Genomic DNA, 13,711 nt, shown 5'->3' on the forward strand with positions numbered 1-13,711 from the left:
AGTGGTATTGTGGATGTTGGAGGGAAAATAAAAGGAATAAATTAGGTCCAATCCTGTAAAAAATGTATAATAAATAATTTTTTTTTTTTAATTTAAAAAAAAAAAAAGGAAAATATTGGAACTGGATTTAGAAAAGGGTCATTTTAAAATGTAGTAGTTTTTAAAAGAAAAACATATCAGATGGGTATCAATATTAGCTGATGCACAGGTTTCAGTTTTGGTGGGGAGGGGGGTGCAAAAACAAAAGAAAAACATCCAATCGGCTACTAGCTTGCATATGACACTACTTGTACTCTTTTTATAAGTGTAACTGTTGATATGGTGAAAGGTTTTTTTTTTTTTTATTTATGTAACAGTTATGGAAGGAGTCTCCAGTGTCAGCGCTTTGTAACAGTCAGAGGTAAAGCTGTAACATCACGCTTTTTTATCTTATCGAGTTAAAGAAAGAGACACTGGTGAGGGAATGACTGTTTATAGCTGCTATAATGTCAAGTCAAGTTGTTTTGTAGATGTTCCACATCTATAAGCTATATTGCTTTTCGCATAAGAGGAATAATACACTATGGGATGCGATGTTATTGGAAAATGATCCATTTCCGGGTGGTAAGGGTGACCCCGATTCGCATTCCTTAAATATCACCCAGCTCCAGTGCTTTCTAAAGGGCAATACGTATAACATAGAATGTCTGAAACAGTATAAGGTGCTTGCGCTGTTATGACATTTTTTTAATCAGATTATCATTCGCAACGGAGTGCGAAGCTGATTTCTGATATCTAACCGTATTAGACAGATAACCAGGGCCACTGCTAGATGACTGAGCAATATACGAAACGGCGCTCCATCCATCCAGGTGTGCGCACCCGAGCAGCAGAGGGTCAGTGATCTTCGGCTTCGTCTGCGAGACGTGTCGTTACACGCCAAGCTGCTTATCGTACCTCGGCTGAGATACGGAGCCTCGGGGCATCAGTAACTCAACGACGGCTCCTCCTCCTACGCACGGAGACAAGGCCTCGTCCTAACGCGCCGTTAAACCGACAGAAATACCTGCAAGAGGGCATTAAAGCTCACTCCGCCACCATGTTTCAGGTACATTTAATCTCACACACTATTCAGCCCTACCTGCAGGCCAGACGTGAGTCATGCTGTAGTGCCAGAATACAAGCGCAGACTGGTCATGTTGACACTTTTTATACCAGGTATTAGGCAAGCAAATTACACTGCTGTTGTATTCACTGCTACAATTAACCGCCGTTCGCCAAAAGTAGCCTAGAGTAACGGAGTTTACGGAAAACTACGTGAACTGGCGAAATCGCAACGGCAGGGAATTGTTCCGCACACTCTTTCGCTCAGCGACGTTTGTTGGTCAACGAGACCTTTCAGCTGTGCCCGTGTTCGACGCGCGTGACTCGAAGAGCGCTTCGGCCGAACGAGCGTTGCGATGACATCACATGACGTCAAGCTCCTACGAATACCGCGGAGTTCGCTTGATTTCGCGTTCATTTCTGCGATCGCAAAATCCTGGAGGGCCCTTTAGGGGTCCAAGCACCAAAATCAACTCGGGCCTAATGTGTTCCATCAGTGGAAAGTTTAGGAATAGAAAGTTCAATGGTTTCATAAAACATTATGTAAACTATTACCTACAGCACTAAAATCCCAAAGGTGAGCTGATTTATCGAGTTTAAATCTCTTTCAACGTGTCCCACATTACCCACAATGCCATTCGACCCGCTGATAGTTGTGCAAAAGGATTTAGCTCTCACTTCAACTCTACTTAAATAGAGCGATGCAGCGGCGCTTTAGTCCTTTAGTCTGTCCAGTGCTCTCACCTCCTCACTCTGCTCAAACAGATCACCTTCCAAAGCTTCAACTTTCAGGCTAATGGGCTACCTGCACAAACACTTCTGCTTCCAGCTTGTCCACTATGACGCCAACGGCGCTATCTTACACCTGGTGTCTGCAGGAGCTCCTGAAAATAAACATCCACAACATTCATCATAAATATAAGAACACTCGCAAAGCTCCTTTTAGTGCTATTTCCAAACGGAAATACGTCGTAGCGCCCATGTCGTGCTCATCACCTCTTGGCGCGTTCGAGTCGACTTCCCAACTCGTAAATACGAACTCCAACAAGGACTTCAACACACAAGTCTGCCCTAACTAGGAGCAACTGCATCCCGGGACTCCGAGCCCGTCTTTTGCGCCGACGTCTCGCCGCGCCATTTACGATTTCTCATGGACGACGTCGAACGCCGCTGCAAGACGGTTCTTCACAAAACCAGCTCTTGTTCGTTTGTCGTCAGGTAGTAAGAGCACAATCTGACAGCTATCCCCTCACGTCTGAGGTCGTTGAGATGATTTGACCCTACCCAACGCCATGGTAAACGCAATATCAATGCCCCCCTGTGACGTCAGCACGGCGCAACCGCTAACATCTCACAGGAATAACAAAAATACAGCTCAAACCAACACATTGGAACAAGAGTCATTGAACGCATCACTAATACTCCTATATCAATATACTTAATGTGTCTGAGAGTGAAGTTTTACTTTAATAGTTAGGTTAGAGGCTAATCTGAAGAGCTGTGTATAAGGAGGAAACCATTACACCTTTGATAAATATATACCTATTTAGTGCACTTAAATGCATTTAGAACACATCCACTGGCTCTAGCAGGTCTCTAATACTAATTTAGGTGCTTCCTGGGCATACATTTGTGTATGAAATTCTGACATTTACACAGATTTGACTTGTAAAACAAACCTCTAGGCTCCCTACAAACTCATCCCTGTCTGAGATTTCGCGCCATTTGCCTTCGCTCGCGCAGGTAAACTTGGGGCTGCGTCCTAAACCGCGAACTACTTCACTGACCACTAGGTCTAGATACTCCACGTGCTATTTTGGCGTACTATTTAGCACGATAGCACGCGGTTGGAAACGGAGCCGGGACCGCTTGCGGGGCTGATTTGACAGGACGGAACCTGTTAACCTAAGCAACATTTTTACTTACAAAATAACTCTTTTTTTTCCTATCGCTGCGCTTATAATGTAGTTATAACCGATAAAAGGTGTTTTTAATTCAATACAACAATAAAATAGTTCACTGTCGAGACATAAACACGGATTCCTACCTGTCAGTTCATCCACTTCGGCGTTTCTCGGGGCAACTTTACCAGTTTTCTCGTTAGTGCTTATTTCAATTCGAACCAAAATGAAGTTTTTAACTTATTGTACTTTTGTAGTAGCTATATAACGCGGTGTTAATTTATTTCTTTGGCGTTTTGCCCATTAAACTCACTTTGTCAGCCGCATTACTCCATTCCCTTCGCTCGCTCGCTCTCTCTCTCTCTCTCTCTCTTCTCCGTGAGCATATGCGTCTATTGACAACTGGGTTGCCAGATTGTATATATACCCATTCACATGTGCTTGTATAAACTCTTCACAAAAATCAATAAAAACTAGCTTATTTCCAATTCTCTGCTAAGCCATGAAGCTTTAATTTAAGCTATTAATATATTTTAAAAGCAAAATATGTTTTTTTTTCTTGTCAACTAAAATGTGACTTTTTTTTTTTAATGAAAAAAAAACGCTAAAGCTGGAAAGTTTAGAGCTAATCTGGCAACCCTACTTAAAGACTCCACTCTTAAAGGGGACGCGACATATTTTGTCAACTTGTCCATTTTGCAGGATTCTTTATTCTTTATTCGTAATCTATTGTAAATTAATTTGCAGTAGTATGTTAAAGAGGTGCCTCCTTCAACAGGTGCATTTTTAGGCTCCCCTTTTCGATTAATCTAGTGTATGCATTTAGCCTACTTGAGAGACACCCTTTCATAGCAAATAGTCTACACCACACTATAAAACTCAACATCACTCAATTTTTTTTAACAAATTAGGTGATCAGAATTTACACATGATCTGTTTTTTCTTCTTTCTTTTTTCTCTAGACGTTAGTGAGTGAAATGCACTGCTAATGCTGCTCTGTAGCGCCCTTTTGTGGCTGGTAGTGAGAATGACACAGGACACATCAAGTAAGAATTTCAGTAGCAATTTTTAATGTGGTTTAACTTTATACATTATATATATAAATATATATACCACAACTCGATTCTGATTGGTCAGAAGGTGCTGATTCATTTTCTATAACAGAAGCTCTGGTAATGGTTCCGGCTGCAAAACAAATCACAAGTTTAATGCGCTCATTCTTAATTGCTTAGACTGCCATACTCTACCGAATACACCACATAAACAATTTAAACACACGCGTGATCAATGATATGGTGAAAATGTTTATTTAACGATTACGGAAGGAGTCTCCAGCGTCAGCGATTTCCAATACAGGAAAGTCTCCAGGACAGAGGAGTTCACGTTTTGCTGTTTATCGGTACCATGACTGTGGTGAAGAGGCTGGTGATGTAAAAAGGGTTGTAAAAGTTGCTCATTGATTGTTTTCCTATAACAGCACACCCCAAATGACATTATCAGCACCCGTCCACGTGAACCACAGCAGTGGGCTGAAATATTTCACAGTGTAATGCTCTAAGGTGGTCTAATCAATGTCAGTTCATTTATATAATGTCTCTGTCACCTTATGCAGTGTAACAGTGCAATCCAGTGCAAACTGTTTTACTCGAGATCGTTTTCCGTGTCCCAGACGTCCCCAGCGAACGCACTGGCACAGCTCTGGATCGTCCAGGCAGCCACAGCGATCTGATTATTCAGTAGGACAGCGTCCACGCTGGCGGTACCGTTCTGCATCGAGGATAGGTGTGTGAACACGGCTCCCAGAGTGTGTGATCCAGAGCCAAACAATATGTGTCTGAACGGAGTGTCCCGGGGAGACACGTAAGGAGACAGCAGATTCCTCTCCACCTACAGACACACCGAGAAAACACACATCGTGGATTGTTTTCATTTTGCCTACATACCTGACACTGATACAATCATGACGAGTTTTGATTTACCGCCATGATTTGGTTGTTGATGATGCGACACTGCTCCTGGTCATCAAGGTCGCTGTTTTCCATGCTGGTGATGAGTCGATTAGAAGCACGACTGTAGGAACCCAAAGCCGACGTCAACCACTGCGTTTGCACGGGCTCTGTAAGGTGGCGGAACTGAAAATTTGAGCACACATACTGTAGGACGCCTGAATGAGGGACATTTTCCAGACAAGTCTGAGACCTCATTTTGATCGACTACCGTAATCCATTTTAATCCTGCGGATTCACGATACTTTCATTTACAGGAACGATGTATTCATGATCCAGTGAACACTTTATTTATTCAACAAGGATCTCACACGCACGTTAATATAGTATTTACTGATGTAAATGTCTCAGATTTAGCCAAACGGCACTGTCCGTGGGCAGGGTGATGTTTAAACGAACAAAAAGAACAGATCGGAATCATGTCATAAAGCCACATTCTTGAACCTTCAGTGACTCGAGTCATTCTTAGGTGACTCGATTCGATCCGTTGCACGGTTTGGCCAAACACCCCCCCCCCCCCCCCCCCCCCCCCATTGCAAATCAAATGTCCAGACTTTCAGCTGTTTCAGACGAACAAATCAAACAAAAGTGATTGAAATAGTTCGACACAACCAATGCTTCGAGCGGTTTCCCCCAAAATCAACCGACAATGCAACTTATAATGACTTCTCCAGTCTCAAAATTATCCACCCCCCTGAACAGAATCCCTCACAACAGCACAAATATGCAAATCAGGTGTAATCAAGGGCTTCATTAGTTGTACCAGGTGTGCCCGAGCTGGAACACATGAAATACCTGAACTGGCTAGGGGTAGAAAACGTATGAAATACCTGAAGCTATCAACGGCTGCAAGCAGATTTGCAAGTTTTGATTGCAACTGTATATAATGTAAACCTATGCAAAATTATTTGATAATCAAATTTCAAAGCTATTTGATGATTCGCTGGCACTGAGCCAGACTGAAATCAAACGGCGGCGTGGTTTTTCGGTTTCTAAAGCAGCTGCCTGAAACATCTGTCCATGAAACAGATCTTACTTCACCTTCCCCTCTTTACAGTATGACTTGCGCCTGGGGTTCAAATCAAGTCCTGAATCCTTGTGTTCACACCACTGTGAATATAATTAGACGACCCTTGAAAAGCCTTGAAACTTTCTGCAAGAGCGCCGAGTTCAGCGTCTCTGACACATAATCAGCAGAAACGATGTGCAAAAGAGATTATCGGTGCTAGCGCCTCGCTTAACTTGGTGCCGGTCAGAAGCCTTACCTTCTGCAGACGCATTACTTCTCTGTTGATTTTGCCGACGTGTATATTCAGGACGTTCTTGTATTTCTCCACGTTCAGTCTGAGCAGGTGGTCATGGACAAGCCGAAGAGCCATCACCCCGGCGATCTCACCTGCCGCCTTGGCGACCACAAGCAATTCTGTAGACGATTGAGCTTCCAGATTCTTTCTGGTGTCCAGCGTGGTGCCGAAGAACGGGTATTGTTTATTCTGAAAGAGTACAAAGAGAACTTACTGGTACAAAAAATACAAAAGTACGAAAATTACTCTAATCACCGGGTCGCTTACCTCAGTAAACTTGAACGAGACTGACGGAATACCAGAGAAGGTCTGGAATGGATAGGCGGGGTCGTCCATCTTCATCGGCTCCATCCTGTGGAAATAAATCGCGTTTCAGACGCTGATGTCCTCGATGCTGAGCTCGGGTCGCTGTCTGTATGTACGTTCTGCCAGTATTCGCATCGGCTTTTTTTTCCCCCCAGGGTTCTCCGGTTTCCTCCCGCCTACCAAAAACACGCTGACTGCTCCAGATTCTAAATAAGCGTGTGAAAATGTGTCGTTTCGATTTAGATACATACACGGCCGCCTCCCAGTTGTGTCCATCCGCTTGAGAATACAAACTCTTGCTGGGGTCACTGGGGGAAGATACCTGCGACAAAAACAAGAGAATTAGTTCTCTCCTCAATTAATATCATTTCATATCTTGCACGGGAAAGCTCACCTCTTTCAAAGTACTCTCTATCAAGTTGTACATCAACGGGCTGGCACTTGCTTTGAAAAAGGAACCTGTTCAGAATATTTCAATAATGAGTATGTGTAAAGAAAGGTCTTACAGGTTTTATATCATTTAGTTGAGGAGTTTTTTGTTTTTTTTCTTCATTGTTAAAGTAATTTCACCTGCGACAACGCCATCCAGGCTAATGTAGGAGAAGGCTTTCATGTTCAAAGAGGACAAATAGCCCTGTTGGTGCAAAAACACGAAACGTGATCAGCTGAATAGTCAGAATGAGCTGATCATTTCTTGCTGTATGGTGCACACAGGACACACAGACTGCTGTTCCAACCTCCAACCACTCGGTGGCACCCACAGCCCCGTATTCCCCTGCAGTCCAGCTTGCAAACACGATGCTCCTCCTGGGTTTGAAACCACCTTGTAAAAATAAATAAACAAACAAGTAAATAAAAGGGAACGCCTACTGTAGTTTGGAAGGATAACATGCACGGATGAACTTTACGTTGGCGTGACAGAGCCCGCTAAATAGCATTAACGTTAAAAGGTTCAACCTTAACATTTGAAAAACTTTTAAATGTTAAAATGTCATATTTAAAGGTTAAAAGATATAGTTAAATATTAAAACATTAAGTTGTTGCTACGTTATTTTTGGTGGTTGTTGGATGGTTGCCATGGTATTCCAAGTGGTTCTAGGGAGTTGTTAGGCCATTGCTATTGTATCCCAGGTAATAGCTATGGTATCCCAAGGTGGTTACAATGGTGTTGCTAGGCAGTTGCTATGGTATTCAAAGTGGTTGTTAGGATGCTAGGTGATTGCTACGGTATACCAGGTGATTGCTAGGTAGTTGCTATGTTATAACTGTGGTATTGCGGGTGGTTGTTAGGGTGTTGCTAGGCAGCTGCTATTGTTTTCAAAGTGGACGCTATGGTGTTGCTAGGTGGTTGCTAGGTCATAGCTATGGAATCCCAGGTGGTTGCTAAGGTGATGCTATGTGGTTGCTAGGTCATTTCTATGGTATCCCATAAAAGTGTTTGTTAGGTGACTGCTAGGTTGTTATGGCAATTCAGATTGTTTCTAGGGTGTTGCTAGGTCATTGCTATGGTATCCCAGCTGCTTGCTAGGGAGTTGCTAGGTAGTTGATAGGGGGTTGCTAGGCAGTTGCTATGGTATTCAAAATGGTTGGTATGGTATTGCTCTGTGGTTGCCAGGTCATTGCTAGGAAATTTCAGGTGTTTGCTAGGGTGTTGCTAAGCAGTTGCTGTGGTATTCAAATTGGTTGCTAGGGTGTTGCTAGGTGGTTGCTATGGTCCCATTCCTACATGGAATTGGAACAAATGTTCGACTAGAACAATAAATAGAAGATTACGGAGAACAGTATGTTGACTCTGTCAAGCCAATATAATAATAATGGAAGAACTAATGAGGAAAATATTGTTTGAATTACGTGTATCAGAAAATTGTGAAACCTCCAAACTCGGACTCACTTTTTCTCATCTCGGTAATAACTCTGGCTAATTCAAGCAGCAAACTAGTGCCAACAGTAGACTTAGCAAATCCAGGACCCCAGGCATCTCTCTGAGCTCCAATCACCACAAAACGATCTAAACCAGAAGATAAAGATGACTTAAACCAAGACGTGGGAGATTTTGGAGTGGCGTGTTAGCCAGCGATCTTCACCACCAACATCAAAACACCAACCGAGGGAAGATCTTCCGGAAGAACGGTGTTCATTCCTCCAGTAGACATCTTGTGGTGTATGGACACCTTACTAAGACACTCTGTGTTGTTTTTTGCTTGATTGATTTGAATCATTATGTACCTGGATCTACGAAACCCTTGATGACTCCAAACATGTTGAAGATCTTCGTCACAGCGAGAGTGTTGTTGACCTCCATGGAGACAACGTCATCATCACCACCAAGCTTGTATGTTACATCTCTCAGACCACCACTAGCCCATTCATGAGGTGGATCACGACCTCCCATTTTCCTGAAAACCATCAACTCGTCACAGTGTAGCACAAGAACTGAATGATATTTCTGTGAAACTTCACGGAGGACTTCACTTGATCAGGATTGCGTGCTTTACCTCATGATCGCTGCAGCTGTACTGGCTCTGATGGTCTGGGCAGGAATGCTTGGCAGGCCTGAGGACTTAGCTGAAGGAAACTGGGTGTGGTTGAAAGATGGGTAACCTGGAGTGAACGGATCACCAGAGCCGAGATGGACCTGTGCAAGAAAAAGACCAGATGTCAATCTGAAGAACCTCTCTAAATGAATGAACTAAAAATATATTGCAGAATAAAAGATTAACGCATGACGGTGGTACGACAGGTAGCGTTGCCAGCTCACAGTCTCAGGTTAATGCCAGTGTGGAGATTTACATGGTGTCCCATTGTCCACATTGGCTTCCTCCGAGTTCTCCGGAGGTTTTCTCCCACCTCCCAAAAGCATGTGTATTGCTGGATTAAAGTGTGTGTGTGAGAGAGACCCTTACCGGGATAAATGTGGTACGTGAATATGATGGAATAATAAATGAATTTTAAAGCCGGTACATACATGACCAAACAGATTAGTATCTTCATCAAACAAGTAATCAGCAGGATCTGGATAGATCAGCACCCCACTTGCGTTCTCACTGGCAGCATTAGCAACCTGTAAATTAAACAAAAGTAAAATTTGAACACAAAAATTCAAGTTAAAATAAATATATATATATATATATATATATATATATATATATATATATATATATATATATATATATATATATAATTTCAATGTAAAATTGTGCCAACCTTTTCAGCAAAACTTATTTTACCAGCTCGGATCAAGATGATCTTTCCTTCTGAACTTATATTTAAGTCTCGCAGCGACTTAAAGTCCCCTGTTTGTCCGTAATGAGCATACAGGACTGCACCCTGTAAAGAAAAATACATATATATATATATATATATATATGTATATATTTTATTCATCAGTGTCCTGAGAAGACATTTTCAGGCTGAACAAAAAAAACGGCTTAAACACAAACCTGTGCTGTTCCAGTTGGACTGTAGGCCAAATAGCCAGGTTCCGAAAATGTTTTATTACAGAACATCACTGTGTTGGTGCCTTTTGTAGGACGAACATGGATCTTAACAGAGTGTGAATCAGTCCAAGGCGCCATGTCGTAATCGGTGAACTTTTCCCACACTTTTCTGCCGAGTGTCTCGTCTCCTGGAGATCCTGCCTGATGACTGATACTGGAGAATTCACTGAGTAAGAAAGAGAAAGAGGCTCTATTCAGTAACCCAGACCTCTTCATAGCTTTAGATTAGTCGTGTCTGGTTGGAATCAAAACTTTATTGGTAGCAACACTGGCCCTTTACAGCGAAGTCTAAACAGCTGCACTCTTGACTGTGTTTAAAAAAAAATTGGATCCAGGCACTGACACTGGAGTTTGACACTAGAATTTGTCCAGACGTTAGATAAATTTGTGTAAACATACTTGAGACTGTTTTCAATGCTGCTTGTGGTTAGTTTGTCCTTTAGCAAGGATGTAATATTGCTCCAGTCTAAGATTGTTCCTGTCTGAACCACGTCTTCAGAGGATGTAGACTCTATGCAGCCTGGAGCGCCTCCGTCTCTCCTTGTATGAGCGACGTAGCCAATCAGGGATCCTGGAAGGCAAAATCAGGAACACAAACTTATTTCCAACACCTATAACCTGAGAATGAATCTGAGCCATTGGTCAACTAAGGCCAGGAACTTTATAGCACGCCAACTGCCTTTTTGAGTGTGAGTACCCAGGTAATAAGAGTAAAGGACTCAAAGTACTTCGGGTCTGAGGAGAAGTGTAATTCACTCTTCCCATTAGTCCCTTGTTCAGCAAGTGGGCACTTGTCCAACATACTATACTGTAGGTCTTACAAGGGCATCTTTGGGGGTGCTTGTGATCACCTTTATCCTAGTTATACCTTGAAACATTCCCCACCTTGCAAACTTTGAAGACAGAATTGTATTAAATGCTGGACGTTGCAGAATTAGGGACTCTTCCTACTATTTTGCAAAAGTGTTTGTTTAAAATCGAGATCGTTACTTGACAATGACGCACATATATGATGATAAATTTACAGAAAACCTTTAGGATTGACTAAAGATTTCCATTAGCAAGATTATTCTATTATAAGGCTCCAAATCCGTATCTTAGCTGATCGGCATTAGAACAAAGTGAGCACTGCGTAAATTCGAATTTTTCGCCAAATAATTACTTTAACAAGTGTGTCAGCGATTAGTATGATTTCTACCCCCTCCCCCTGCTGGACTTTCTTGGTATTGCAAGAGTTTCCTTGCCTGTCTTCTTTTGATGACGTCATCAATAGTAGCCTGTTTAAGGAAGAATAAGTCGGACAGAACAACAAGACTAAAAAATACGACAAGATGATTGTTCTCGATCATGATGTGTGTCAGATGTTTCCCTATTTAAAGCTATGCTGTAGAGCAGTGGTCACCAACCCTGTTCCTGGAGATTCACTGTACCATCCTGAAGACTTTAGCTCCAACCATAATCATGCCTACCTGACCATCTAATCATTGCCTTAAGAAATTCTTGAGCAACTAAAACAGGTTACATTTTGTTTGGAGATGAAACCTTCAGGAAGGTAGATCTCAAGGAAGAGCATTGGTGAACACTGCTTTAATGGAATGGTGTCAGATGAAGCTCCGTACCAAAGGCAAATATGAAAAGAGCGGCAGTAACCATGAAGCAGATGTTTCTGAGAGTGTGTTGGCTTGGTCTGCTGAAGGAATGATGGGCGTGATTAGTCACACGCTCTTTGACTATGTTCCCCTCAGCTTCCTCATCCAAATCAGACATGATCAATTCCAATTGGCTGCTGTTTTCCTCCATGACCTGGGGCTGACGGAAACTTGTGTAGAAATGTGGCTTCCCGATGAACTGTGGACATATGGCAAACTTAGATAAAGGTTAAAGTGTACTCTATTGTATATAATATATAGTGTGGTCAGGATCTTTGGTATGCAAACTGCGTAAGACCACTGATTTAGAATCCATTCCCCATTGTAAAGGTGGAACGTATTGGAGGACATACATTTTTTTTTTCAGCATAATTCCACGGTAAAAGAAATATTTAAAAAAAATCTACCAGCAAGGTGCCCTGTGATAGACCCGTCTTTCCTACCGGGATCTCCCTTTCTTTAGGTTAAAAACTCGCCTTTTCACACTTGCTTTTGAGTCTGGCTGACTTATTCACTTCTAGCAATTTAGCATACCAATCCACCCACCTGTTTGTTCTTGAACAGTGAGAGGAAACCAGAGAACCAGGAGGAAACCCGTGAGAAACCCTGCACAGATTGAACCCAGGACCCTGGTACTGTGCGGTGGCAATGCTACCCACTGTTCCAACCCTTTATTTAGTATAAAATATGCATTATGAACTGCATTAAAAAAAAAAAGTACTTTAATGTCTCAAACTAGGTTGCACGGTGGCTTAGTGGTTAGCACGTTCGCCTCACACCGCCAGAGTCGGGGGTTCGATTCCTTCCTGCCCTGCGTGTGCAGAGTTTGCATGTTCTCCCCGTGCTGCGGGGGTTTCCTCCGGGTACTCCGGTTTCCTCCCCCAGTCCAAAGACATGCACGGTAGTCTGATCGGCGTGTCCAAAGTGTCCGTAGTGTATGAATGGGTGTCCAGGGTGTACCCCGCCTTGTGCCCCCATGCTCCCTGGGATAGGCTCCAGGTTCCCCGTGAAGATGGATGGATGCGCAGATTCCAATAGTCAAGTGAATCCGATACAAGGGTTTACACGATTATTCCTCTATTTAACGGATTATTAAAGGGATTGAAATGCATACATGAACTTTCTTTTTGTCAGATTGAGCTACCGGGCGGATTACGAACAGATTATTATGCTGCACGTGCACGTAGTGTCTCTTTAAGAAACGGCGCGTGCTGCCTTTTTTTTTTTTTTTTTTTTAAACCTTGCACACTACTTGACTAAAAAGTGCACAATACTCGCACTACACTACAGTGTAGAAGAACAGTGTGTGCATTCTGGACACAAACAGAGAAACCGGGAGAATTTCCGGTCATCACAACGTCGGGATTTTATCTTTACCCCCCCCCCCCCATAAAACAAGTCATGAAAGATGTGACACCCGAATGTAAAATGTCACCAGCACTGAAAAACACTAACTTAAATGACGCATATATGTCTCTATAACTTCCATTTCTATCATTATGTATAGAATTCACAGTAAACAGGAACATTCCCACTCCACAAAGCGAGTAATAAAATGTCACGTGACCAGCAACTCGAGCAAGAGTAAACAGAAGGAAGATAAACACAGCTTCCTTCATCACTATGGAACCATTTCTCCTCCCAAAGCCCACCTAAAACCTCCGAGCATTCCACCTAAAACTCATCACTTAATGCTTCTTACCACGATGGTTCTGAGGAACAGGGGTTCTGCAAAATATCAGCTGTCATGTGAGTGTTTTGGGGCTGGGATCATATCCTGCTTCCTGGATTTGGGCATAAAAGCCTTAAAAGTCACTGTTTATACTTTTTGTTTCACTTTTGAATGACTCTGTTCCTATCTGTTGTTGTTGTTGTGCATTTTTCCCCAACAGAGAATTTTTTTTGTTGTTGTTGTTGTTCTTGCATGAGTTGGAGAAATCCCTAAAACAGAGTTAGGAATTAGAA

At 42.5% G+C, this 13,711-nt stretch overlaps 2 protein-coding genes across 6 annotated transcripts in view; both read right to left on the bottom strand.

The window, feature by feature from the left end:
- The window catches only part of tnk2b (tyrosine kinase, non-receptor, 2b), a 45,073-nt gene extending 41,691 nt beyond the window's left edge, over positions 1-3,382 (bottom strand). For 3 of the 5 annotated variants that reach the window (XM_017495508.3, XM_017495502.3, XM_017495503.3), the window contains exon 1: positions 3,131-3,362. The gene's annotated coding sequence lies outside the window, so the exon portion shown is untranslated. Of the gene's footprint in view, positions 1-1,888; positions 1,968-3,130 lie in introns of all 5 variants that reach the window. The other 2 variants (XM_017495504.3, XM_017495505.3) reach the window with 2 other exon arrangements.
- A 649-nt stretch (positions 3,383-4,031) lies between these two features.
- Positions 4,032-13,559, bottom strand: LOC108280489 (transferrin receptor protein 1). The gene is made up of 17 exons (XM_017495512.3): positions 13,449-13,559; positions 11,717-11,945; positions 10,497-10,668; positions 10,041-10,263; positions 9,805-9,927; positions 9,566-9,661; positions 9,096-9,235; positions 8,827-8,996; positions 8,492-8,608; positions 7,338-7,423; positions 7,171-7,234; positions 6,995-7,059; positions 6,852-6,922; positions 6,562-6,646; positions 6,256-6,483; positions 4,964-5,116; positions 4,032-4,871 (listed from the first exon to the last, which is right to left on the bottom strand). Exons 2-17 carry the CDS (start codon positions 11,895-11,897, stop codon positions 4,626-4,628), a joined length of 2,220 nt encoding a protein of 739 aa, XP_017351001.1. The 5' UTR covers positions 11,898-11,945; positions 13,449-13,559; the 3' UTR covers positions 4,032-4,625.
- Positions 13,560-13,711: the final 152 nt, after the last annotated feature.

This window comes from Ictalurus punctatus, chromosome 20 (assembly GCF_001660625.3).
Source record: "Ictalurus punctatus breed USDA103 chromosome 20, Coco_2.0, whole genome shotgun sequence".
NCBI lineage: Eukaryota > Metazoa > Chordata > Actinopteri > Siluriformes > Ictaluridae > Ictalurus > Ictalurus punctatus.